Raw genomic sequence first — 26,499 nt, forward strand, 5'->3', positions numbered from 1 at the left:
TGCTCTCTACCTCCAGCCTGAGGAGAAGCAGAGGGCTGCTCAGCAGTTCAGTAAGCTACAGACGGCCATGAAGGTGCTGGCCATCTCCCCTGAGGAACAGAAGGCCTGCTGGCTCATCCTGGCTTCCATCTACCACCTGGGGGCTGCTGGAGCTACCAAAGGTAATGGGCATCCTGTCCTGTTACCCAGAATGCCTTGGAGACCCCTACCCATTTGTGTTATTTGTTCTTGTCCCACACGTTGTGTCTTAACATTCAGCTATCACCAGACAACCTTCCCCCACCCCCTTGCATAGTCCTACCTGTAACCTGTCTCAGTACTCCACATCACAGCGGGCTAGGAAGCCTCTCTGCCCATGATTGCCCGAGGCTTGGCCTTAGCTGTCAAGACTGAGAGTGAGGAGCGAGCGGGTGGGTGGCTCGGTTGTAGGGTTGAGGGATGGTACTCCCTCAGTGCGGCGAGTGACTCTCCTTCTCATTCCCTTCCTGATAGAGCCCCTTGAGGAGCAAGCCGGTAACTAACCTTGGCATACCTTGGGGTATAGGGACCTGCTTGACTGTCTTGGTGCTTCTCTGGGCTTCTGGGAATTGGGTTCATTCTCATGGCATGGAGAACTGGTCTGAGGAGAAGCCTTATTTAAGGATAGAAGAAGAGCCGGAGAGCTGTGGGACCTCTGAGAGCCCCCCCCCCCCCCCATGTCAATTTTCCATCCAGAACCTGGGGCTTCCTGAGGCCAGTTTCTCCCTCTTTCAATGCACCGGGTTGGTAGTTGCTGCTCTTTCTCCTGCATGTCAGGGTGGTGGTCACTAGGGGGCAGCAGGCACCTGGTGATGGATGGACTCAGCACTTGGGATGGATCCATGCTTGTGGATGGCTGGGGTACAATCCGAATTGGAAGACCGTTCTCTCCTCTTCACCCCCTTTTCCTCCTGCTGTGCACAAGGGGATGCTGGCTCTAGACAGCACGTGTGGCTTTTGCTCTCTCTGTCTTCTTGGAGCTGCTTAGCAGGAGCTGGGAAGCATTGGCAGCTGTGGGTGGGTGCATGCAGGGACAAGTGTCCGGGTGTCTGGTCTCTGTGAGACCAGCTTCAGACTCTTAGGCGGAAGGGTGTGAGGGCGTTATGCCTTGAGAGAAGTGCTTGTACTCTGAGGAGTCAGGCCCAGGTTTCCTCAGACCCTCTGCAGTTGTGACTGCTGTGGAGTGTTGAGTAGTGTCGTTCTTTCCTTACTCTGTGTGTGTGTGTGTGTGTGTGTGTGTGTGTGTGTGTGTGTGTGCGCGCGCGCGCGCGCGCGCGGCACAGTGGGACATCTGTGGGTCTCTGTCAGTGGGATGGCATCCACAAACACATCCCTTTGAAACTGTGCACTTTTGTATCTCAGAGCCAAATAAGATCGTGTTTTCTTGCCTGCTCATCTTCATAAACCCCTGCCTCCCACAGCCCCTCCCGAGGGCCTGGCGGGCTCAGCTGATGACTGTTTGCTAACACACTGTTTTTCTTTGCATGCTGCATGCTGGTCCTTTGCCTTACAGAAGCTGCTGAAGGTAAAAACCTTGTTTCTTGTTAGCTTTCCCTAATTGCTGTGATTAGACACATGTTGGCTCCAGCGTAGCCGTCTGTGTGGGCCGTTCCCTTTCCCCTGCGGCTCTGTTGCTTCTCCACTGTTGAGCCATTAAGGTGTCTATGGTCTCCCTTAGGGAAGGGGTGTGGGGAAGGATCTTAAAAGTATCCAGGGAAAGGACAGGTGCACTTGCTTTCTTTCGCTAAACCCCCACAGGCTGGCGTGGTTCCAGTGCTCCTGCTGGGTGGGCCTCATCCTCTGAAACGGCCCTCACCCAACTCAAGCCGGAGAAAAGGGATTTTTGAAACTGATTTGTGCGCCCTCTAGTGGCAGCGCGTGGTGTTAGTGCTTCTTTTAGGATCTGCTCTTTCCACCCTTAAAGGACTCTGGAAGAGCTGACAGTTGCTGGTGGTTCTGTTCCCATGCCAAGCTCACATCAGAGTTGTCTTTTGCCTCTGGAAGATGTCAACTCCCCCATCCTATGGGGTGAGGGTGCCAAAAGTCTCAGCGGTCTTCAGTTGTCCTAAGGAAAACGTAAGGTGCTAGATCTTTTTTTTTCTTTCCTACCCCACAGGTGGACGTAAGCAATTTGCCCGTCATGAATGGGCCCAGAAGGCCGCATACCTGCTAGGCTGCAGCTTGGAAGAGCTGTCCTCAGCGATCTTCAAGCACCAGCTCAAAGGCGGCACCCTGCAACGGTCTACCTCCTTCCGTCAGGGCCCTGAGGAGAGCGGCCTGGGAGAGGGTACAGGTGCCAGGGCCCCTTAGCTGAGAAGGGGGATTGGGAGGCCTTGCCTGGGACTTGTTGCCATCTGGGAATGGGCAGGTCTAATAGAGCGAGTAGATGCTTGCAGTGGGACAGCCCCAGGACTCTGTGCTGGCTGTGTGGGCAGAGAGCATGGCTGTGCAGGTCTGGTGGCCCCAGGACTGGAGCTACATGTGTTCCTCTGGTCCCCTAGGCACCAAGCTGAGTGCTCTGGAGTGCTTAGAGGGTATGGCGTCTGGCCTCTACAGCGAGCTCTTTACTCTCCTCATCTCCCTGGTAAACAGGTAAGTGCCAAGTGGAACCCAGAGGCTCCCCACTTTCTCCTTCAGTAAAAGTAGGTTTGGTGTTTCTGTGGTGGCTTGGGCAAGGCTGTCCTCCACCAACAGAGGACTGGCTAGCCCTCTAAGCCAGGGTCACTGGGTACTGGGCAGGGGAAGGGGCTGGCCACATGCAGGGCAGAGAAGTGGGGCTCACTGTGTGGTAGTGGCCCATCCAGCTCTGACCCAGGCTCTTCCCACTAAGGGCTCTCAAGTCCAGCCAGCACTCACTGTGTTCCATGATGATTGTGGATACACCAGGCTTCCAGAACCCTGAATGGGGTGGCTCAGCCCGTGGCGCCTCCTTCGAGGAGCTGTGCCACAACTATGCCCAGGACAGGTTGCAGAAGCTGTTCCATGAGCGCACCTTCCTCCAGGAGTTGGAAAGGTACAAGGAGGTAGGAAGCTGCCACCGGGGCCCTGCTGGAACCCTACTCCTCCCCTCCCTTTGCACGCGTGCATCGCCGACTCCCAGCTCTCCATCCCACCTCGTTTCTGCCCTCCCTGTTTTATGGGTGGAGAATCATCTTGGCCCTCAGCTGTGTGTCCTTTCTTTGTGACTAATCTGTGCTCTAGGAAGCTGAAGGCATATTCGGAATCCTGAGAGGTCTTCTTGGAGCCTCTTTATGCCCCCTTTTCACAGTGCAGTTTCTGCCTCAGAGTGGGCCTGGGTGCCTCTTCTCCCAGATCCCTGCCCCAGATCCCTTAGACTCTAAGACTTGTGTGGTCGCTCATTATTGAAACCCTCTGAAGAGCTCTCTGGGATGAGGTGAGAGCTGAGACTTCTTCCTCCTGTGGAAAATGGTATTTGTCTTGGATAAGAGAAGACCCCAGAGGGAGGGACATGCCTTTGTCTGCATGGTTCTAAGGATGATTGGATGAAATGGAGAGAGGGCTTATTCTACATTGCCTAATCAACTGGTGCACGTAACAGCCGAGTATGACTGCAGTTTAGTCTGAAAAGAGATAGTGGGAATCTTAGCTGTCAAAAGATCCTGAGTATTACTATCTTGAGGGACAATGAGTTGTTTGTCCTTTGGGACAGTTTAGTGGGGCTTCTGCATGGAGATGAGGCCTTGCATTTGCTGACCCTCGAGGCCCCACCCGCCTGCCTCTGTAGGTTTCGTGGTCCCTTATGCACTATTGTTGTACCTTCTCTCCTAGGACAACATCGAACTGGCGTTTGATGACTTGGAGCCAGTCACAGATGACTCAGTGGCTGCTGTGGACCAGGCCTCCCACCAGTCCCTGGTAGGAATTGTTAAGGAAGCATAGGCTAGCCCAACTCTTTCTACTCGCTTACCTCTGGTAGATCCCTCCCAACTGAGCTGCTGCCGGGGCTGCCGCTGTGGCCTGAGAAGGATCACACCCATATAGTATGTACCACACAACTACACTCAGTCTGCCTGTGAGGGTGCACACTCTCCTGCCTAGCAGAGTGGGGAACCAAAGTCCAGAGTCCCAGCCAAACAAGAAAATGTCCCTCTTCTCTTGCTACCTGAGGCTCAGACCTTGTCCTAAGCCTGGCCGAGCCTTCAGTGTACTTGCCACAAGCCCTGATGTCTGCTGCTGTCGGTTGGAGGTGTGGGGGTGAGACTCCAAATCAAGAGGCTATGATCATTCCTTTCATGGCCAGGGAAGACAGATGAGTCTCCCAGGGCCTTCCCGGAAGCAGCAGCACCCTCAAACAGGGAAACAGTGTAGGGACAAAGGTGTGTATATGAGTCTTCACTCCACAGCCTTGGGGACAAGCTGCCACCCTGTCTTGGATATCTTGTTGCCCAGGGCACTGACTGCCTAATGAGAAGCTGGCATTTGGTAGTTGTCTTCCTTTCCAGAATTTGCAGCCTGTCCGTGTTTTGGAGAGTGATGTTTTTGCTGGGCAGCAGAGCTCTTGATCTGCTCTGGCTCTCCCTGTCTGCCCTGCAGTGGGCCCTGCTGGGCTAGCACAGGCGTGGGAACAAATGCCTAGAGCGCAGGGAGGCTCTCCAGGGAAGATGGAGTTTCTGTTCCTAACACCTGGGCTCCTGTGGCGGCCTCCCTGGAGAGCCTTCACCATCTTCAGAGAGGAGGTTGTCCTGGCGTCTCCTGAACAGCAGGGGGCAGACGTGTGTTAGGCTGTAAATCAGGCATCCTCTCCTTGAGGCCTCTGCTGTTTGATGGTTCTGGGGAAGGGTCTCCAGTGCCACGTACCGTACCACGTCACTCCTTCTTGCTATTCATATCCAGCTTCTGGTCCTTCTTCCATATTCACCACCCACTGGTCCATGGCCTTCTGGGAGTCAGACGTGACTCCCTTCTATGGGGAAAAGATATAGGCAGTAGATCAGAGAGACCAATTTTCTTATTTTTTCTTTCTGCCAGACCCTAAAAGCCAAGCAAGAATGGGGTGTGGGCAGTTCTTCCTGCCTAAGGAAGACAAGGGGGATACACAGAGACACAGAAAAGGCACCTTCAGGCCAGATATGGCCACAGGCCTGGTTTACTTGATTTCCATGGGGTATTAGAAATAAGATTTCCAGCCTCTCTTGAAAAACTAGAGGCTTAGAGGCCAGGCAAGTAGCTCATTTAGTGAAGCTCTTGCTGTAAGTTCGAAAATCGGAATTCACCCACGAGACAGACAGGAGATTCCCAGAGAAGCTGGCTGGCTAGACTAGTCAAATTGACAAGTTCAAGCAAAAAACCCTATCTCAACATATAAGGTGGAGACAAGCTGAGGAAGGAAGATACCTGGCATTAACCTCTCCTCCACATGCATGTGCACACATGAGAGAGAGAGTGGGAGAGAAAGGATGAGAGAGGGGGGGAGGGAGAGAGAAAAGAGAGAATGAGAAAGAGGGAGAATGAGAGAGGGGGAGAGAATGAGAGAGAAAATGAGAGAGGGATGGAAAGAGAATAAGAGAGGGGGAGAAAGGAGAGAGGATGAGAGAGAGGGGGAATGAGAGAGGGAGGAAAAGAGAATGAGAGAGGGAGAGAGAAGAGAGAGGAAGAATGAGAGAGAAAGAGAAAGAGAGACTGTTCGCCAACACCTACTACAGGTCCTTCCAGGACAGTAGTCTGCTTGAATGGCCGTCATTCCCTTCAGTCAGGGACACATCTAAAGAGTCACCTGCCTCAGGGGTTTAGTCCTTGTGTTTGTGGCCAGCAGTGATCTGGGCACTCTCTGGACTCTCCCCACGGGGACTGATGTTAACCCCACAGCCATCATTTCTGAAGAGCCTTCTTTGAAGCTGGGTGTGGTGGCACATGCCTTTAATCCCAACACTCTGGAGGCAGAGTCACATCCATCTCTGTGTGTTTGAAGCCACCCTGGTCCACCTAGTTAGGCCCTATTTCAAAATAAATAAGCAGAGAAAAGCCTCTTTTGAGCTTTGCACAGACTTACAGACGTGGTCGCAATGAATCCACAACGGAGTGAGAGTAGTGTGGAGGCTGACCTTGCTCCCATGCCCTCTGAGGGATAAGGCTTGAGGAGAAGCTCTAAGTATGGATACACATCAGAAGAAGCTTCAGTCTTGGGTACCTTTGGACCCCAAGTCCCAACAGTCTTTTGTGGTGAATTCTTAGCATTCTTTCTCAGCTCTTTCCCCGCCTATGCCCATCTCATCCACAAGGTGTCAGCACTGAGCAACCAGAGCCACACCATTCAAATTCAATCACCTGTGACTATAGCTGTTAATAGTGTGTGGTTGGGAGGGGATGGCTCCTTTTGCACAGCGCCACACAGCTAAGCTGGATCTCTTCCCTTGTCCATAGGTTCGCTCACTGGCCCATGCCGATGAGGCAAGAGGACTACTGTGGCTCCTAGAAGAGGAGGCTCTGGTGCCAGGTGCGACTGAGGATACCCTCCTGGACCGTCTTTTCTCCTATTATGGCCCCCAGGAAGGTGACAAAAAAGGTAGGCGGTGCCTGGAGGACAGCCCTTCCGATTTGGAAAAGCCGATTTGGAAAAGCCGGGCAGACTTTCGCCCTGTGTGTCAGTGTCTGGGTCCTGACAGTCAGAACTTTGCTTCACGAACCCTCAGGTCAGAGTCCTCTTCTGCGCAGTAGCAAACCACGGCACTTTCTCCTGGGCCACAGCCATGGTACCAACTGGGTGGAGTACAATGTGACCGGCTGGCTGAACTACACCAAGCAGAACCCAGCCACCCAGAATGCACCCCGGCTCCTGCAGGACTCCCAGAAGTAAGGCCATCTCATACCCTGACTCTACAACTGTTCTCTGAGTTCCCTTCCTCTGGTGATATGTCAGAGTCCCACCACTAGCAAGGCAGATAAGCCTCTGGTCTGAAAGACAGCAGTCAAGGTCACAGGGGCTTGAGCACACAGGAATAGATAGCCTACAGAAATAAGCGATGGGAGACTTGGTTAGAAGTGCCCAGAATTGGGGTTGGAGATTTAGCTCAGTGGTAGAGTGCTTGCCTAGCAAGCGCAAGGCCCTGGGTTCGGTTCTCAGCTCCGAAAAAAAGAAAAGGAAAAAAAAAAAAAAAAAAAGAAGTGCCCAGAATTGTCAATGTGGACCGCTCCCTCACTCTTCAGGGAAAGCAGAAACAACACAGTCAGCAAACTCTGTGGCACACACCTACAGCCTCAGCACTCAGACATTAGTAGCAGGGGTGTCAGAAGTTCAAGGTCATCCTTGGCTACATTTTTAGAAGACTTTATTTTTTTTTAATTATGCGTATATGAGGGGAGGAGAGGGGTACATGTATGCAGTGCCCATAGAGGCCAGAAGAGGGCATCAGATTCCCATGGAGTGAGAGTCACACAGACGCTACCACTAGCTGCGGGTCCTCTGCAAGAGCAGTCAGCACTTCGAACTGCTAATCTATCTTTTCAGACCTCAACAAAATTCAGAAATGAAAAAATTGTTTTAGAACCCAGAAATTGATGGGTGGTGGTAGCGGAACATTCCTTTAAGTCTAGCACTCTGGAGGCAGAGGCAGGTGGATCTCTGTGAGTTTGAGGCCAGCCAGGTCTATAGATCACTCTGTAGTTCCAGACAGCCAAGGCTGCACAGAGAAACTCTGTTTTGAAAAACAAAACAAACCTAAAACCTAAAACAAACAAAAAGGGCAGTTAAAAGCCCAGAAATCGGGCTGGAGAGATGGCTCAGTGGTTAAGAGCACTGACTGCTCTTCCAGAGGACCTGAGTTCAAATCCCAGCAACCACATGGTGGCTCACAACCATCTGATCCCCTCTTCTGTGTCTGAAGACAGCCACAGTGTACTCATGTATATACATAATAAATAAATCTTTAAAAAAATCATTAAAATGTCATAATGAAATCCATTAAAAAAAAACTAAAAAGCAGAAATCATGTAAGCCCCACCATTCATTCAAGTCATAGACTGTTAACTTTTTCCTCTGTAGACAGGAAGTTGTCTGTCTATATATCCCTGCCCTACGCAAGGGAGGTAATGCACAGAGGTGAAATGCATAGCATTAGAAATGTCTCCCCCTGGTGAGGAGGAGCGGATTGCTCCCACTGTCCAAGCCCCTGCATGGCCTCTGTCTATCTCAGGTTTTTGCTTCTTCTGGTTTTGTTGTAGGATATGGGGCATACGTGTGTGTGTGTGTGTGTGTGTGTGTGTGTGTGTATTGTGTATGTATGTGGTGTGTGTGTATTGTGTGTGGTGTGTGTATTATGTGTGGTGTGTGTGTAGTATGTGTGTATCATGTGTGGTGTGCGTGTGCTTGTGTGCTTGTGTGTGTGTGTATTATGTGTGATGTATGTGTAGTGTGGTGTGTGCTCACTTGTGTGCTTGTGTGTGTGTATTTTATGTGTGGTGTGTGTGTATTGTGTGTGTGTGTGTTTATGTGTGTGTGTGTGTGTTGTATGTGTAGTGTATGTGTGTAGTGTGTGTGTTTGTGTGTGTATTTGTGTGTGTTGTGCATGTTGTGTATTGTGTGTGTTTGTGTGTGTATTGTGCATGTTGTGTATTGTATGTGTATGTATGTTGTGTGTGCGTTTGTGTGTGTGTGTATTTGTGTGTGTTGTGCGTGTTGTGTATTGTGTGTGTTTGTGTGTGTGTATTGTGCGTGTTGTGTACTGTGTGTGTATGTGTGTTGTGTGTGCATTTGTGTGTGTGTGTGTGTGTGTGTGTGTGTGTGTGTGTAGGGGACTCCTAAGGAGCTGGAGTAAGAGGGACTGCAGCCACTGTTTCCCCGCATTGTAACTCCTTTCTGGGCTTGCCTCCTCCAGAAAGATCATCAGCAACCTGTTTCTGGGCCGGGCAGGCAGTGCCACAGTGCTCTCGGGCTCAATTGCAGGCCTGGAAGGTGGCTCCCAGCTGGCCTTGCGCCGGGCAACTAGCATGAGGAAAACCTTTACCACTGGCATGGCAGCTGTCAAGAAGAAGTCACTGTGCATACAGATCAAGCTGCAAGTGGTAAGTGTCCAGCAAGGTCCCAGCTCCCTTACTTCTGGCAGTTGGGGCACTCAACATGCTCATGGCATTGGTGCCCACTCAGATCCACCTGCTTTGATCACTGCTCATGGGGTTGCTAGGACTGGCCAGCCGGGCCTGAGGAGGGCAGAGATGCCGGGGCTTACCAATGTCCTAGCAGGTGGTGGACCAGTTGCTCTCAGATGAGGAGTAGAGGTACCAGACAGCAGAGCACTGAAGGTGGCCCCTTCCCCTTTGGCAGGATGCCCTCATCGATACCATCAAGAGGTCCAAGATGCATTTCGTGCACTGCTTCCTTCCTGTGGCCGAGGGCTGGCCTGGGGAGCCCCGATCTGCTTCTTCTCGCCGAGTTAGTAGCAGCAGTGAGCTGGACCTGCCTCCGGGAGACCCCTGCGAGGCTGGGCTGCTACAACTGGATGTGTCCCTGCTCCGTGCCCAGCTTCGGGGATCCCGCCTGCTTGATGCAATACGCATGTACCGCCAAGGTGAGACATCTTCACTCCCAACCGAGCCCTGGAGCTCTTTCCCAGAGCTTAGCCCCATCCTGCCCTGCTGCTGTTCTGTCTAGGGACTGGCTGGAGGTCTCCTTCCTTCTGAAGGTTCATTCTTTTGACTATTCCCAGACCAACCTGTTGCTTTATTACTTTCTACTGTGAGACTCTTTCCTCCTCCTCTTCCTTGCTCATTCTAGTTACAACACACACACACATGCATACATACACCACATGCACATGCACACACACATGTACACTCCGTCCCAAATGCCCTATCATTTGCTCTCTCAGCTCCTCTTGGCTACCATCCCTGGTGTGGGCCGGTGAGCTCTGCCCGTAGCAGCAGATAAGAAGACTCAGTGCCCTTTCAGCTCCATCTGCCCAAGGGGAAACAGGTGCTAAATCTCTTGGAAGTACATAATATTCCCAAGAAAGGTCAAAAAGACCCTTTTAATGGACCCAGCTCCAGAGGGGACGAGGACGGTGGTAGTAGCAGTTGCCATCCGTACAGTATTTATGGCTCGCCAGGTGTTCCTCCCAGCTCTTTCACACAATAATTCACAGCAGCCTCCTGAAGCAGTCACTATTATCGTCCCTAAGTCAGGAGGTAAGACTCAGAGAGGCTAAGGAGTGTGCCTAGGGTCACCCAGGGGCAGAGCTGGATTCCAGCCAGGCCAGTTGGCTTGTCCAGCCTCTTGCAGAAAAATTAAGAATTGCCAGGTTTCTGCTCTTTTTCCTCCCCAGCACCTAGAAGCTCAGGCTGGGCCCCACCCACGCACAGACAGGTCCCTCGAGGTATCCCCACGAGCACCCTCATTTTTCCTCAGCAGTGAAAGCCAGGAAACAGGATTCCTACCCTGTTCTAAATAAATCATCGATCTGTCCCCACGTCTTGATATGGAGTTGGTGTTTATTATTTCAAAACCAGATTGTTACCGCTCTGAACCAAAATCAATGTGCTTTACTCAAACAAGCAGATCGATGAGGCCAACGGCAGCGGCTTCCCCCTCCCCCAGCCCCCAGCCACCATCGATAGCACTGATGATTAATTAAGATGCCAGGCGTCCAGACCTGCTATCCTGGCCCATCAATTTAATTGCAATTCAGATACAATCAATAGCTCACTTTGTCTCGGCCCCTCGGCGGCCCCCGCCTCCTGTTTCAATTACCAGGCACATGCATCAGCCTCATCTCCCAGTTGGAGGGTTTCCCAGAGCTGGCTGGCCAGAGCAAGCCCCCAGCTGGCTGTCAGCAGCCCAGGTGTGAACTCCACTCCTGCCTCCAGCAGCAGCCTTGGTGACCTTGGGCAAGCCAGTGGCTCCAATCTCAGGCCTCAGTTTCCTTGGCTGAGAGCTGAAGCAGATTCTTTCTGGCTTGAAACTCTGTAATCTGGAGTGTACCTTTTGGCCCTCTTCTGTGGGCCTGGGGCAATCGGTATGACTGGAGTCTATTCCTGCCAGCCTCTATCCTGAGTCAGGAGCCCTCTTACCCTTCGCTTGACCTCAAGCCCAGATGCTCTGTAGGGGAAGAGAACTTCAGGGTTTTTTGGTTCTTGTTTTTGTCATTTAGCTTTAAACTCAAGGTCAAGGTGGGGCAGCCCTCCCATAATCCTGCTTCAGGAGACAAGAGACCAGGAAGTCCCATTTTACTGAGCGTCTACATGCTAAGTTGTGCTTACTACATGTTTTCTGACTTGGTCTCTGTGACTGCCATGTGGAATAAGGTCCAGGGCCCTATTTAAAGGTGAAGATGGACCTGGAGTGTGACTTCAACTCTTGATAGAGAAGGGAGCCACTACGCAGGAAGCCCTCTCAATGAAGATCATGGAGGACAGCTGATTTGGGGATGGCTGGGAGGTCTGGATGCTTTCTACCCTTCCAAGTTCAGGACTCTAATAATATAGAGACCGAGTGAATCCTTGCAGCCTTAATAAGAAAAAGCAATAGGACATCAGATTGTAGTTGAAAAACTGTGGGGCTAGCCTGGAAATCCATACCCAACTCCTTACAACCGTGTGACTTTGACCGAGAGAGGCAGACAGAATGTATATTAGATATTTATATATTTGCGGTGTTGGGAATGAAACCTGGGCTACATCCATGCTTTACCCTGAGCTAAAGCCTTCATATCCTATTGTAGACTCAAGGGTCTGTGCTTTCTAGGCCTTCCCTGTCTCCAACAACCACAACCACCACCATCCCAGCCGCCCTTCACCCCCCTGACCTACCTGCCCAATCAAGCTGGGCATGGAGGATCTGACTCTGGTTCTTTCTCCAGGTTACCCAGACCACATGGTGTTTTCTGAGTTCCGTAGGCGCTTTGATGTCCTGGCCCCACACCTGACCAAGAAACATGGGCGTAACTACATCGTGGTGGATGAGAAGCGGGTAGGTTTGGGTCTCCAGGATCTTTGCCCTCCTCACTCATGCAAAGCCCTCTGCCCATCTTTCCTGACACTGCAGGCCAGTTCCTGCTCAAGGTTACCGAGTTCCAGCCAACCATGGCTAGGACAGACACAACACTGAGGCAGCGTGAAGTCAGCTCAGAGCATGGGCTGCAGGGATTGGAGAGGAGCCACTGTTGTTGAAGGCCAAAGATTTGCGTGTCTGTGTCTTAGGAAGCCAGACAGTCAGACTGAGTCAACATGCCAGAGCCTCCCAACTAGACGACTGGATTTGTGTTTTGGGTATCCTACTGATGGCACCTAGGTCCCTTGGCCTCGGCTTCCATTCCTGAAGCAAGAATCTGACGAGGGTTGGGCGAGCCTCCTTCTTAGGAGGAGGCTGAGATGGCAAGTCTCCTCTAGTGCCAGGGCACATGGGTCTGCAAGCCTCTTACAATCCAGAACTGCAGAAGGAGCGTCTTCACCACTTTACACTGCCACCTTGCCCTCCAGAGACAACTCAGGCAGCCAACAGGCTCCTCCGCCTCGTGCTTCCAACTTGACTCTCAGCACCTCAGTCCTCAGGAGGCCTCCCTGAGGGGAAGGAGAGTCATGGCATGGCCTGGTCTGTCCCTGCACATTCCACCCGTGCCCTGACTCACAGACACACACTCATGGAAGCCTCAAAGATGTCTGTAGTCTTGGGGCTGTCAGGGTCCTGCCTCACCTCTCACAGGTCCTGACTTCATCCTAGCTCCCCTCTCATGACTACAGACTGTACCTGTCTCCCTGGAAATGCTGTCCTTCCCAGACCGTCCTTTCTACATGAACTTCTCTGATCACAGCATCCTACTTGTAGGTGTCCCCTGCAAGGTGACATCAGCAAGACCTTTCCAGTCTGGACCAAATCTATTCTCTGATCCATCGCTATTTTTAAAACATTATTAGCCAGGCAGTGGTGGTGCGTGTGTTTAATCCCAGCAGGCAGAGGCAGAGGCAGGTGGATCTCTGAGTTCAGGACCAGCCTGGTCTGGTTTACATAGTGAATTTCAGGACTGTGTAGCTAGGACTACACAGAGAAACCCTGTTCCCAAAAAAAAAAAAAAAAAAAATTACTTCATTTTCTGCTCAGCCGTGACACCGTGCCTAACCTACCTGACACTTAGCTTCCATCACCTTCAATCCTCCTGAGCTCCCATAGCTCTTCCTCATCCCTACTCTGAAGGGCCAGCCCTCGGGTGGCTGTGCTCCTCATGTTAGACTCCCAAGGGCCAGGGAAAGAAACGATGCAACTCTGTAGACTTAAATCCCTGCAGGTCTGTGGGCTTCACCTTCAGGTGGGCCCTTGGCACGGCCCAGTGAGGCTTCTGTGTGTCCTTCCTTACACGTCTTTAGCACCAAGCTTCTGCCTGCCCCACCGTTCACCACCTTTCTCCTCACATCTTGCCCCAGGTCGCCTTCCCAGTCTTCTTCCCAGCAGACCACCTTGACTCTGAAATCAAGGGTCCAGCTTCTTCTACGTCTTTATGCCTCTCTTCGTCTTCCTCCTCCTTCCCACCCCCCATCCTGCCTCATGTTTTCGTGCAGTTCTTTCCTCTGTGGCCGAGAACCCGCTCCATCAGGGATAACCGTTTATGCTTGACCTTCAACCTCTCCTAGCTCTTTTGTCTATTAGAGCGGTTCCAGAGATGTGGCCACGGATACAGCCTCTACCTGGAGGAGGCCCCGTGGCCAGCTCCTGAGCCGACTGTCTCAGCTCCCTGAGGCCGTCCAGACTCCTCCCCGAGCTCCTCCGCTGCGGTCCGGTCTGTTCAGCTGCCTCAGCTGCCTGTTCTCCGCCCTGGGGTTCTGGGGCTGCACTCCCCCAGAGTTACCTCGTTACCTCCATGTTGCCAGAGCCACTGGACACTTTTCTATTCTCTGTTCCTTGAATTAAAAAAAAAACGATTAATTTATTTTTATGTCTTTAAGTGTTTTGCCGACATGTATGTGTACAACTTGCATGCTTGTGCCCATGGGGGCCAGAAGAGGGCATCAGAGCCCCTGGAACTGGAGTTACAGATAGTTGTGAGCCACCATGTGGGCACTGTGGTTGGAACCCGGGTTCTCTAGAAAAGTAACCAGTGCTCTTAACCGCTGAGCCACCTCTTCAGTCCCTTAAAAAAATAGATATATTTATTGTGTGTACAGCATTCTGTGTATGAATGCTCTACTTGCAGGTACGCCTGCAGGCCAGAAGAGGGCACCAGATCTCACTATTGACAGTTAGGGGCCACCCTGCTGGGATTTGAACTCAGGACCTCTGGAAGAGCTGCCAGTGCTCTTAACCTCTGAGCCATCTCTCCAGCCCCCTCCCCCCAATTTTTTTTTTTTGAGACACGGTTTCATATGCAGTCTTGAGTCTCCTGAAAATCACTAGGTAGACCAGGCTACCCTAGAACTCACAGAGATCCATCTGCCTCCAGCTCCCAAGTGCTGGGAGTAAAAGTGTGTGCCACTCCCTGGCTGTTCCTTGAGTTCTTGACTTTCCCGACAAGAGGCTCTGTTCTTCTGAAATGTTTCCTGCTCACCTTCTTTGCTGCCATGTCTAGTGCCTGCTCTAAGAGCTCACTCCCTCTGGAGGTTTCTGCTTCCACTCTCCACTTTTAGTAAAGATCTCACTCCCCAGTACGCCATCCGTGGCTCTGTGGTCTGTCCTGCCCCCTTTTCCTGGACAGCCTTGTGCACGCCCATCACTTCTCTCAGCACATAACTATTGATGATCTTGGACCAGTGCCTCAGCTGGACTGCTCTCCTGCACTCCAGGCGTACACAGCTATCTCACTGCCTTCTGGAATCCTCTTACCCCACACTGGGCACGCTCAGACCTCTCATTCTCCTGCCTCTCAAACCTGTTCTTCTTCATATATCCCATGCCTTTGTGAGTGACCTCTTCAACCCTGACTCTGTCCCTTCCTGAGAGAACCAAGTGAGTAGCACTTAAATCCCCACCCCCTCACTCTTGCAACACATTCTTTCTCATCTTGAGACCCCCGGCCTTTGCTCAGGTAGGCAGCACTGTCCCAAATGCCCCTTTCTATCCGGTAGTTAGAGTCTCAGGTTGTACTCCTCTCCCCACTTCTGACTAGTTTCCACGCCTTTTGTTTTGATGTACTTCACTTGTCTTCCTCTCACTTGTCTTGCTCTCCAGCCTCACAATTCAATTTGTTCCTCTTCTAGTCACCTCTGGTCCCCAGAGTGGGCATAGTAGCAGCATCATAGAAACCTACCTAAGGGGCTCGTGGAAGAAATGATGGGCTTTCTAGCAGGGACCAAAGGGTGGGGGTGTGGGGTGGGGGGTAAGTCCATGGAGATGGCGGCAGCCTGTGCAGGCCTAATGGCAACGTTTCTCTCCTCAGGCTGTGGAGGAGCTGCTGGAGTCCCTAGACCTGGAAAAGAGCAGCTGCTGCATGGGCCTGAGTCGGGTAAGTTGCCCACAGGTGGGCAGCCAGGTGTTTGCTCCCTAGTGGCCCCAGGCAGATGGCTGGGCCTCCTTTCTGTTCTGCTGTGTTGTCAGACCTTGACATCTCCCTGTGTCCCTTCTGAGTCCTGTTCCCAGCTCCCCATTGGCTACTCAGAAACTACCTTTTCTTCAGCCAGAAGCCAGGGTGTAGATGTTCCAGCTTCAGCAAACCACTTTCTTGCCAAGATAGCTAACTGATTCAGGACTGAGGCCTCTGTTGGCACATGGCTCTGAACTCGGCCTGTGGCCCATCTGGAGAGCGGGGAACAGAAGGGCTGGATTTGAAGGGAGGGGGCTGGGAGACTTGAGGTAATAGGAAGACTGTTCCAGAATGTTGCAAGGGTCTATCAGAGCAAGCAAGGCCATGGTGAGCTGGGCCACCATCTGCCCACAGGACAGATTCCTCACCTCAGTGGAATGTGTAGCATAAATAGCAGGTGCCCCTGACCTCGGCTCACACTAAAGGGCCAGCTGAGCAGTCTTCCTACAGGCAGGCAGGAAGCCATGCCCACATCTCCCCTGGCTAGAAGGCTTGGATAGGAGGAGTTTGTGAATGTGCTCTGGGGACTGGTGTGGAGCAAGGGCAGGGCAGCAGAGAGAGAGTCACTGATGCAGTGTTCTTCTGTCAGCAGAGAGGAAAGGGTCTCTGGTCACAGGGCCTCTTGTGTCTTCTTATCTCAGTGCCTGCTGTCCTTGGCTCTCTCTCTTCTGTTGAATCTTCACAGTCCTTTCTGCCCTGTTTGTTGCCTTCTAGCCCTGTTTTTCCTTTCTCTTCATATTCAGTGTTTGTTCCCACCCCCCACCATGTACACACACACACACACACACACACACACACACACACACACACAGGGGATGCGGCACAGAGAGACACACATACACATTCACACACATCACACATTCACATATACATAATTCATACACACACAGAGACATCTAACATACACAGAGAGACAGATATACAGACATACACATACTCATACACACAGATACACACACAAATACACATCCACAGACAGGCAGACAGACAAACAGACACACACACACACACACACACACACACACGCACACACACCTTTTCTGAAACTCAGAGACTGCCAGCTGGGCTGCCTGCAATCAAAACCATTCCTTGGGCTACTCAGTGCCTCTCAGGTTAGCTCACACCCAGGTTTTTCTGTGAGCTCCTCCCCCTCTAGCCGGCTGGACCGCTGCAGGCTGGTACTGGGAGTGGCACTCCTCCAAGGCAGTTCCCAGTTTCCCAGACACATCTCAGGCAGGAACAGGCCTGTACAGGTTGCCATTCTTCTGGCTACATCTTAGACCCTCAGCTGTCCTGAGTCCTTCCAGGCACCAAGCTGAGGCAGGTGAGCCACAGGGGCTACTGGTACTCAAGGGAAGGGGGCAAGACTGGCTGTTTGCTTTGGGACAGGAAGCTTTAGCTGCACTTAGCACTGGCCGGTGAGCAAGGGCTGGTGTCTGTCATCATGCTTCAGTGGAGGCCACTGGTCCCTGAAAGGTCAGGCCAAGGCTCTGGGAGTCTGGGCATCTCCTGATGATGTAAAATCTGCATTAATGGAATCTGAAAGAAGGAGATGGTGAGAGTCTTACCCTAATTCTTTTTCTCTGTGTAAATGTGCATTCATGCATATGTGCTTATAGTGGGTGCTATTGAATAGAGGCTGGGTTGAATCTGGTGTCTTTCTCCCTGGTTCCCCACTGTATTTATTATTGTTATCAACATTATGTTTATTTATTTATTTAGAGAGAGTTGGAGGGTGGATGGGCACTCTTGTGTCAGAGAACAGCTTGTAGAAGTTTGCTCTCCTTTCTACTATGTGGACACTGTGGATCTAACTCAGTTCACTCAGCCCTGTCAGTCTTAAGTTTGTTGAAACAGGGTCTCTTACTGAGTTGGGAATTCACTGACTAGCTAGACAGGACAGCCAGCACACTCCAGGACTGTCCTCTCCCTGTGCCCTACCCTTTCCCCAGGACTAGGGTTACAGACAAATGTTACCATACCTGACTCTGATTTGGGTGCTGGGTTTGCTTTTATAACAGGCATATAACAGGGTGAGCCATCTCTTCAACCCCCCTCAAAAAGGACCCTTAACTCCACAAATGCTGAAGGGACTTGAGGCTTGTGTCTCTAGCCTTTAGAACATTATTTCTCAATGTGTTTCTGAACCATTTTGGCTCTCGGTATCCACCCTCCTTTTCCCTGTTCGCTAACCATCATGTTTGCTTGGCCTAGGAGCAAACTGGCTATCCTAACCCTTAGAGGCTCCCATATCTATCACTGGAGACTGAGGTATGAGTCAGACCTAAGACACATGGGAGTCCCACTTTGCCAGTTTGTAGGATTTGGGACAGAAGCACAAGAACGGAGCTGGTCTTAGAGGATGAGACTTCTGTGAGGTTACCAGATGCTACATTCAATCCAGGTTTAGGCTCTCTCCCTACTTCTTCCCTGAAGGGGACTCTGGGACCTCCCCTGCAAGGACTTTATATTACCTGTGCTCTTCTTGATTTCCCGACCAGCCAAAGGGAATTCTCTTTTTCTCTCCCCCACCCCGTCTTTAAAGATGTATTGCTTATATGTGCACATATGCATGTGCATGTATGCCATGTGTATGAAGGTCCACACAGGCCAGAAGAGGGCATCAGATCCCCTGGAACTAGAGTTAAAAAGTAATTGTGAGCCACCAGAGATGGGTGCTTCGAACCAAAGTCAAGTCCTCCTGGAGAGGAGGTAGTTCTCTTAACTGCTGAGCCACCTCTCCAGCCTGCCTTTCTTTTTAAAGATAAATTACATTTACTCATCATATCATTTATTTACTTGTTTGTTTATGGATGTGTGCGTGCCACAGTTCATATGCAGTCATCAGGATAACTTGAGATAGTTCTCTCCTTCCACTCCATGGGTCTTGGATCAAACTCAGGTTATGAGGCCCTCAGAGGGAGACTTCTTGTGCTCTGTCCCAGGTGAGGGTGGGTGTATACTTAGTGCCTTGTCAAGGATGCCAGAGTCCCCATCCCCCTGCTCCACTTCTCTGATAAGGCCAGTGCTCAGGGCAGCAAAGAGTGAGAGGAACAGCGCCCAGCATGTTCCCTACACATCTGTCTTCCGGGCCCCCAAACCTGTATGGCAGGTCCCTTGCTTGGGCCCATTCACACCCACCTCACCAGCGCCTTGATGAGAGTGTGAAACCTGGGGGTAGGGGTGGGGCACCGACATGAAAGAGGAGGTGGCTGGAATGAAGCTGAGCAGGAGGGGGATGGGCAGGAGCCCCACCTCCACTCTGGTCTTCCCCCCACATGCAGATCTTAGACCTTCCTCTCACACCCAGACACACCGTCTCACGTCTCACTCTTCACCTGATGCCAGGTGGCTAGAGCAGTGCTTGGGCCCTGTAGCCTGCCATGCCACCCAGCACAGTGACAGGATCACAGAGAGAGCTGAAGGGCCTCCCCTTCTTGTTTGACCGGTGAGGGCTTCCTGTTCCTCTGCCTGGCATCTTCTCTGTGTGCCACAGTCATTTCTTTGAAGTTAGCCTTCCACCTGGGCCTGGCCCTTCCCCCGCTGCCCTGCTGTAGCACCTCCCCTCCTCTCTTGGGCAAGTGGATTTTCAGGCTGTTCTCGAACCAGGGTCCACGCTCCCTAGGCTGCTGGCTCCCTACGCCAGCTGCCTGTCCCCCTGGCACCTCTTCTCATCTCTTTGCTGCCCCAGCCTAGTCTCCAGCTTTTACCAGACTGCTTCCCCGACAGGTATTCTTCCGGGCAGGCACGTTGGCACGGCTGGAAGAGCAACGAGACGAGGAAACCAGCAGACACCTGACCCTGTTCCAGGCAGCCTGCAGGGGCTACCTTGCCCGCCAGCACTTCAAGAAGAGAAAGGTGCTGCTCTAGGGGCGCCCCAGCATAGATGGCACACAGAGTACCTGCGGGAGGGCATGCAGGATACGTGCCAGGGAGGCCAAGCAGTTATCATCGTCTGAGAAGGAGGCGGGAACCTCCCAAGAGCACCATGCCTGGGCCAGAGTGGGAAACGTGTTTGAGTGCCGAGCGGTGTGGGCACGTGCCCCAGCCAGGGTACTGTTGTGGGAGTGTGGGGGGAAGCAGGGCCCAGGCAAAGGTGGGCTCTGGTTCACGGGCTGCTCTATGAAGATTAAGGAGCTGTGTCAGCGACTCCTTTTCTTATTAGCAAGTCCATAAAACAGCCAGCACCGCCGCCTCTTGTGTTTCAGCAAGATTAGGTTTTATAGCACAGCTAGGCCAGGGTGCTGGAAATAATCAGGCAGCAAATAAAGCAGATGAAATTATTCCTAATGACAGTGGGACGTGAGTGCCCTGCGTACCGCTCCTGGGCCCGCCCACTCTCAGAGGGGTGAGGGACTGTGGGAGCCAAGGTGGGCAGGAAAAGGGTCTGGTTCTGGGTCGAGGGTCCTGGGGAGCGGACCCAGGGCTTGTGCGGGTGGCGGGAAGTGGCTTGGCCAGGGGGAACTGAAAGTCCATCTTGTGGCAAACTCACCTGCAGATCCAGGACCTGGCCATTCGCTGTGTGCAGAAGAACATCAAGAAGAACAAGGGGGTGAAGGACTGGCCCTGGTGGAAGCTCTTCACCACTGTGCGGCCCCTCATCCAAGTTCAGCTGTCTGAGGAGCAGATCCGAAACAAAGACGTGCGTGACCTCCAGGGCCTGCTGGGTCCTGGGAGGGATTCCATGTATACAAGGGTCTTGCTGGTTTGTCTTGGGCTAAGGTACTCTTGGCATCAGGTGACAGAGCTGGTATCTTTGAGCTTTCCCATCAAGCATTTGTCCCTCTGGAATGCTGTCTGGGCCCTAGGTAGCTTCTTAGGATAAAATGGCAGGCATCTGCTGCTTATGGAGAAGGGTCTGGGCTCAGGAGTCCTGGGAGGCTCTCCCGTTGTGGTTGTGCCTCCCCTCTGTGTCCTCGGGGACAGACCTGGGGTCTTCACCCCTCACAGCATCTCATTTGCTCCTCGTAGGAGGAGATCCAGCAGCTGCGAAACAAGCTTGAGAAGGTGGAGAAAGAGAGGAATGAGCTTCGGCTCAACAGTGACCGGCTGGAGACCCGGGTGAGCAGCTCCAGCCTCCAGACAGACTAGCCCACTGCCCCAAAGCCTCCTGCCCTGGCCCATGAGCCCAGAGTTCTGGCTGAATGACCACCCCCTCCCCCAACCCCAGATCTCAGAGCTGACATCGGAGCTGACTGATGAACGCAACACAGGAGAGTCCGCCTCCCAGCTGCTGGACGCGGAGACAGCCGAGAGGCTCCGGACCGAGAAGGAAATGAAAGAGCTACAGGTGAGCTCGAGGTGAAGACTGCAGGCTGGTGACCGGCTGGTGACCGCCACCCTCTGCTCCCCTCTCGAAGCCACTGCTCGCTGCTTGGCACTTCCCGTACTAGCCCCACATCTCTGCTGGCCTGGGGTAAGCCCGTGGCCTCTGGTTAGGACACTGGGGAGGACTGGCGAGGCTGACGGCCGGCTGTCTCCTTCAGACCCAGTACGATGCCCTGAAGAAGCAGATGGAGGCGATGGACATGGAAGTGATGGAGGCCCGGCTCATTCGGGCAGCCGAGATCAACGGGGAGGTGGATGACGATGACGCAGGTGTGTGCAGAACGGAGGAGGGGGGCGCAGGCCTGGATGGTGTCTGCCCATCCCTGGGTAATCACATGCCCTGTCTCGCCTTGTCTCCCCTCTCTGAGCTGTTTCCACACTAAAGTACAGTAAGTAGAGGGGAAAGTAGAGTTGCTAAATCCAGGCATGGTGGCGCGTGCTTGTAACCCCAGATGACCGGGTCCAAGGTCATGGGCCACAGAGTAAACTCAAGGATGGCCTGAGGTGTGTGAGATCCTGTCTCAAAAGCCAACCAGGCAAAGACTTCAGAAGTGCAATGTCAAGGTGCTGAAGACAAACGGGTTGAACCGGCAGTAAAGACAAGGGCCGTGGACCTGGAGGCCTCCAGGGAGAAGATAGAGGGTCCTGTCACCCTCTCCAGAGTCTCCCTTCGTAGTGGCTCCTTCTAGCCATTGTTCTTAAGACTCCTAAGTCCTGGGGCTGGGGATTTAGCTCAGTGGTAGAGCGCTTACCTAGGAAGCTCAAGGCCCTGGGTTCGGTCCCCAGCTCCGAAAAAAAGAACCAAAAAAAAAAAAAAAAAGACTCCTAAGTCCTTCTGGCCATCTCTGAGTTCCCTGCCCCTCCCTGGGGACCCTCGACAACTCAGAAGCTGTCTGCCCCAACCCCGCAGGGGGAGAGTGGCGGCTGAAGTACGAGCGAGCTGTTCGGGAGGTGGACTTCACCAAGAAGCGGCTTCAGCAGGAGCTGGAAGACAAGATGGAGGTGGAGCAGCAGAACAGGAGGCAGCTGGAGAGGCGGGTGAGGCTGGCCAGGGAACCCAGGCCTGTGCCCAGGGGTGGGGTGGGGGGCTGGGGGTGGGAGGGCTGGAGGGGGGTAGGGTGGGGTGGAGGGGGATGGGGCTCAGTGCTATGTCTGTTGGTAAACAAGCCAGAGGCAGGCAGACCCCGAGAGGAACGGGGAACTGGTGTGTTAGCCAGTCCTGAAGGGGCTACCAGGAACTACTGTGTGGGTATTACGCCTTGGTTCCGCCGTGCCCCGGTCTCGCCCTGCACCCCGGTCTCACCCTGCACCCCAGCCTCTCGGCGGCTGCTGACCACACACACTTCCTCCACCTCTAGCTTGGGGACCTGCAAGCAGATAGTGACGAGAGTCAGCGGGCACTGCAGCAGCTCAAGAAAAAGTGCCAACGGCTCACAGCTGAGCTGCAGGACACCAAGCTGCACCTGGAGGGCCAGCAGGTCCGAAACCATGAGCTGGAAAAGAAGCAGAGGAGGTAGGTGGCCCCGTCCTGCCCTCTCAGAGTCTCCAAGCCACAGGACCTGCACTTGGCCAAAAGCCTCATCTACATGGTCATCCATGCTGTGACGGGAAGCAGGCTCTCTCCTGATCTCCCAGGAGGACTCGCGCCGTGTCTACTTGGAAGGCCACATCTGTTCACATGTGTTCTACTTGAAGTGACCCTGTCATCTGTCCCAACCATAGGAGACAGGCTTTACAGAGGTGGTCCAGAACCACGGGGTTCCTGGCCCTGGCCCTGGCGCCCCCACCCCGCCCCGCCTGAGTTGCTCTCACTTGCCTCCAATGCAAAACACACTCTCCTGACTAATGTCATTAAACTACTGTACCACTTCCATCTCATTATGGTAATGGCACAAAGGAGGGGGCAACCCTCATAGGAGAAAATCCAATCTAAATTAATTTCCCTGGCTGGGGATGGGATGGGACGCTTTTATTAGCATCGTGAGGAGCCCACACACCCTGGGAACAGTGGGGTGCCCCAGGGAGCGGGAACAGCGCCTGTTTCCCCTCTGCCAGCTTCTATAAAGGTACCAGTTACCTTTGTGAAGGGTGACCTTACCCTGTGACCCTGGGAATGAGAGGGGCAGAGCCGAGCCCCCGCTCCTCCCAGTAACGAATTAATTACCTTACCGGTCCCCAACTCCCTGTCACATTCTTGAGGAACTGCTACCTGTGACTCTGAGGAGGACTAGAGAACTCAGAAGGTTTTTCTGTCCCCTCTAGGACATCCAGGCAGTCTACTTCCCTCATTCTTTAACCCCACTCTGTCCTTTTACCTAAAGACTGGCACTCATAGGAATCCCAATGAAGGTGCCAGCTTGGCCTAGTTACCATGTCGCTGCACCCCCGCTGGGCAACTTATTAGGTTTCAGCTACCTGGAGTTTTCTTACTTTTATTCTGCTGTGGGACGAGGCAGGGGCTGTGGAATTTCCACAGGAACCTGATTAGCTATGCAGGGAAGGTGTGAGAGGGATTTCAGCAGTTTGTTCCTGATCTAGAGTCATTGGGCAGGAGGTGGAAGGACGGAAGACAGAGGAGTCAAGGGGTGGCTTTGGACCAAGGGCCTCAGAGCACACTGCCAGCTGGGCCTAGCAGGAATGCTGTCCAGCCCAGCATGGGGTACCCTGGTGGTGATTCTGATACTGCTAGGGTGCATGATACTGACCAGAGGCAGATGCCAGGGGCGGGGCTGATGGCAGCAGTTGTACCTGACGTTGCTGAGTCGTACACAGAGTGGTACACGCAGAACATCATTTCTACTCACCCTGCTGGCACTCTGCTCTCACCCCGGCACCTTATTTTTTGATCTGTTGGAGAATGTAGAGATTTGTCTCTCGAGGCAAGGCTTGGCCTGCCTCTTTCCCAGAAGCAGTGTGTGGGACCCCCTTACGCCCACTTGGTGTCTTGTCCCTATATATGATGGCGCCTGACAGTTGCTGGGTGCTGGAGACCTAGACTTTGCCCTTCTGATGAGGCCACCATGCTTTCACACAGGTTTGACAGTGAGCTCTCCCAGGCACATGAGGAGACCCAGCGGGAGAAGCTGCAGAGGGAGAAGCTTCAGCGGGAGAAGGACATGCTCCTAGCTGAGGCCTTCAGCCTGAAGCAGCAGATGGAGGTACCAAGACTGACCCGCTTCCTTCTCCATCTCCCCCAAGACCTGAGGATAGGCCAGTGTCAGCCTCCTCTTCCCTCTCTCTAGGAAAAAGACTTGGATATCGCAGGGTTTACCCAGAAGGTTGTTTCCTTGGAGGCCGAGCTTCAGGACATTTCTTCTCAAGAGTCTAAGGATGAGGCTTCTCTGGCCAAGGTCAAGAAGCAGCTCCGGGACTTGGAGGCCAAGGTCAAGGATCAGGAAGAGGAGCTGGATGAACAGGCTGGGAGCATACAGATGCTGGAGCAGGTACCAGGGGTTGGCCAAGGGAGGGCGGAAGCACAGTAGGGGGTTTCGCCACCCTCATCAACACAGGCCAGGTGAGGGCAAGGTCCACATTCATTCATCCAGTCAGTCAGTCAGTCAGTCAGTCAGTCAGTCAGTCAGTCAGTCAGCCAGCCAGCCAGCCAGCCAGCCAGCCAGCCAGCCAGCCAGCCAGCCAGCCAGCCAGCCTCTCAGTCACTCATTCACCTACTCATAAAATGTGTGAGTCCTTGGTCTGTGCCAGCTACAGGGTGAAGATAGTTAAACTCCACAGAACTTTTCACAAAAGCAGATCCTGGTTGGATCCAGAGAGAAAGGAAAAGAGAGGATAATGCAGCCAGAGGGCCAGGAGCCCACAGAGCAGGTGGCTAAACAGCCAAGTCAGTTCAGGGGGACCTGCTCAGGGAGGGAAAGATCCAAGATCATCTCCCCATCCCGGCCTCCTCCGCCGAGCCTTAGCCAGGCATTTAGTAAGGAGTCTGCAGCCTCCATTGAGAAGTTGGCTGCCAGGGCAAAGTAGAGCAGGCAAGGAGAACTGGGGTGGAGGCAGCCTGCGCACCTCAGACGGGCCCTGCTGGGAAAGGAACCTCGTCCTGACTCACCCGCAGGCCAAGCTGCGTCTGGAGATGGAGATGGAGCGGATGAGACAGACCCATTCCAAGGAGATGGAGAGCCGGGATGAGGAGGTGGAAGAGGCCCGGCAGTCATGTCAGAAGAAGGTAAGGCATCCCAGCTCCTTCTAGGCTGGTACACAGACCTGTTCTTTCTCACCGCTTTACAGAGAGGGGCTGTGTCTTTCTACCTTAGCCCCCTGCATCGCACTGCTATGCTGGACCAGTAAGTCCTCTCAGGACTCAGGTCTGACCCCGGCTGTGCCTTTCAGTCTGCAGAGAAGCTTGGGCCCTTAAAGAGCAGCAGCTCCTCACCTGCTGCTCAGCCAGCCTCGCTGACCGGGTCCCCACACTCCCCACTGTATGGCGTCTACAGTGGCTCTAGTGGCTTGTGGCCTGCTGTCCCCATTCAGCAACTGCACCTCTTTAGGTTACCCCTAAAGCACACTCATCCCCGCACCCTTGTCCTGGGATGAGACACAGTGTGCATGGGCAGGGACCATTGGCCATGCACAAGAAGGACAGTGAGCCCCTGTCCCCATGACTGCAGCTAAGGCAGATGGAAGTTCAGCTGGAGGAGGAGTATGAAGACAAGCAGAAGGCGCTGCGGGAGAAACGGGAGCTGGAGAGCAAGCTCTCCACGCTCAGTGACCAGGTACGTGAGGGACCCCCACAGCTACCCACTCCACTGGCCCAAGACCGGGGATCTTGACAGAACGCTGGGGATGGGTGGTGCTCTGCAGCAGGTACCGTATCCTGGGGTTGAGGAGGGCATCATCCGCCGCCCAGGCCTTTCTCGCTAGGCAGCACAATCCTGTTACACCCAGGAGAGCATCCTTGCTCATTTTGGAGAGTGTGAGGATTGATAGAGTTAGCAGTCAGCTTGGGAAGGGCGCAAGGAAGTCCAATGGTGGAGCTCAGTGCCTTCCCGCGCGGTGTCCCCCAAGGTGAACCAGCGGGACTTTGAATCAGAGAAGCGGCTACGGAAAGACCTGAAGCGCACCAAAGCGCTGCTGGCAGATGCTCAGATCATGCTGGACCACTTAAAGAACAATGCCCCCAGCAAGAGGGAGATTGCCCAGCTGAAGAACCAGGTACCTTGCTCAGTTGAATCCACTGGTTCCAGGGGTAGCCAGGACACTCGTTTGTTCAATTACCTTCTCTACAGCTTGCTGGCTCTTAAGTGTTAAGATGGCTGGACAAGCCACTCGGCGCAGTCAGGTTCCCTAGAGTCTGTGTATGCCCGACAGCATGGCTGTCCTAGTGGTGTGGATGAGACCTCATGGCTACTAGAGGAGAGAACAGTGTATGCAGCACAGCGCAGCTGTGGCTCTTGACTGACATTCAAGAAGAAAGAGGAGGAACAAGGAGAGGGAGGAGGAGGCAGAGGAGGGCAGGGGGAGTGTCTGGACCCCTTCTTCCTTGTGAGCCAGTGCCCTGCACAGCCCTTGTGCCCCAGAGCATGGCTGATGTCTCTCCCCTGGGTGGGGGGGCTTTTGTCCAGCTGGAAGAGTCGGAATTCACCTGTGCAGCAGCTGTGAAGGCACGGAAAGCAATGGAGGTGGAGATGGAAGACCTGCACCTGCAGATCGATGACATCGCCAAAGCCAAGACAGCGGTGAGGGGCAG

At 53.3% G+C, this 26,499-nt stretch overlaps 1 protein-coding gene across 50 annotated transcripts in view; it reads left to right on the forward strand.

The window, feature by feature from the left end:
- The window catches only part of Myo18a (myosin XVIIIa), a 101,124-nt gene that overhangs the window by 57,307 nt on the left and 17,318 nt on the right, over positions 1 to 26,499 (forward strand). For 13 of the 50 annotated variants that reach the window (XM_087572958.1, XM_087572978.1, XM_087572990.1 and 10 more), the window contains 24 exons: positions 17 to 161; positions 2,135 to 2,305; positions 2,520 to 2,610; positions 2,849 to 3,041; positions 3,808 to 3,894; positions 6,400 to 6,541; positions 6,669 to 6,828; positions 8,850 to 9,036; positions 9,296 to 9,539; positions 11,826 to 11,935; positions 15,330 to 15,395; positions 19,203 to 19,331; positions 19,972 to 20,115; positions 20,445 to 20,534; positions 20,644 to 20,763; positions 20,960 to 21,071; positions 21,712 to 21,839; positions 22,160 to 22,314; positions 23,836 to 23,959; positions 24,044 to 24,244; positions 24,868 to 24,978; positions 25,421 to 25,525; positions 25,818 to 25,964; positions 26,375 to 26,488. In XM_087572958.1, coding sequence (XP_087429084.1) covers positions 17 to 161; positions 2,135 to 2,305; positions 2,520 to 2,610; positions 2,849 to 3,041; positions 3,808 to 3,894; positions 6,400 to 6,541; positions 6,669 to 6,828; positions 8,850 to 9,036; positions 9,296 to 9,539; positions 11,826 to 11,935; positions 15,330 to 15,395; positions 19,203 to 19,331; positions 19,972 to 20,115; positions 20,445 to 20,534; positions 20,644 to 20,763; positions 20,960 to 21,071; positions 21,712 to 21,839; positions 22,160 to 22,314; positions 23,836 to 23,959; positions 24,044 to 24,244; positions 24,868 to 24,978; positions 25,421 to 25,525; positions 25,818 to 25,964; positions 26,375 to 26,488 — 3,276 coding nt within the window. 50 annotated transcript variants of the gene reach the window in all.

This window comes from Rattus norvegicus, chromosome 10, assembly GCF_021556685.1.
Source record: "Rattus norvegicus strain SHRSP/BbbUtx chromosome 10, alternate assembly SHRSP_T2T, whole genome shotgun sequence".
NCBI lineage: Eukaryota > Metazoa > Chordata > Mammalia > Rodentia > Muridae > Rattus > Rattus norvegicus.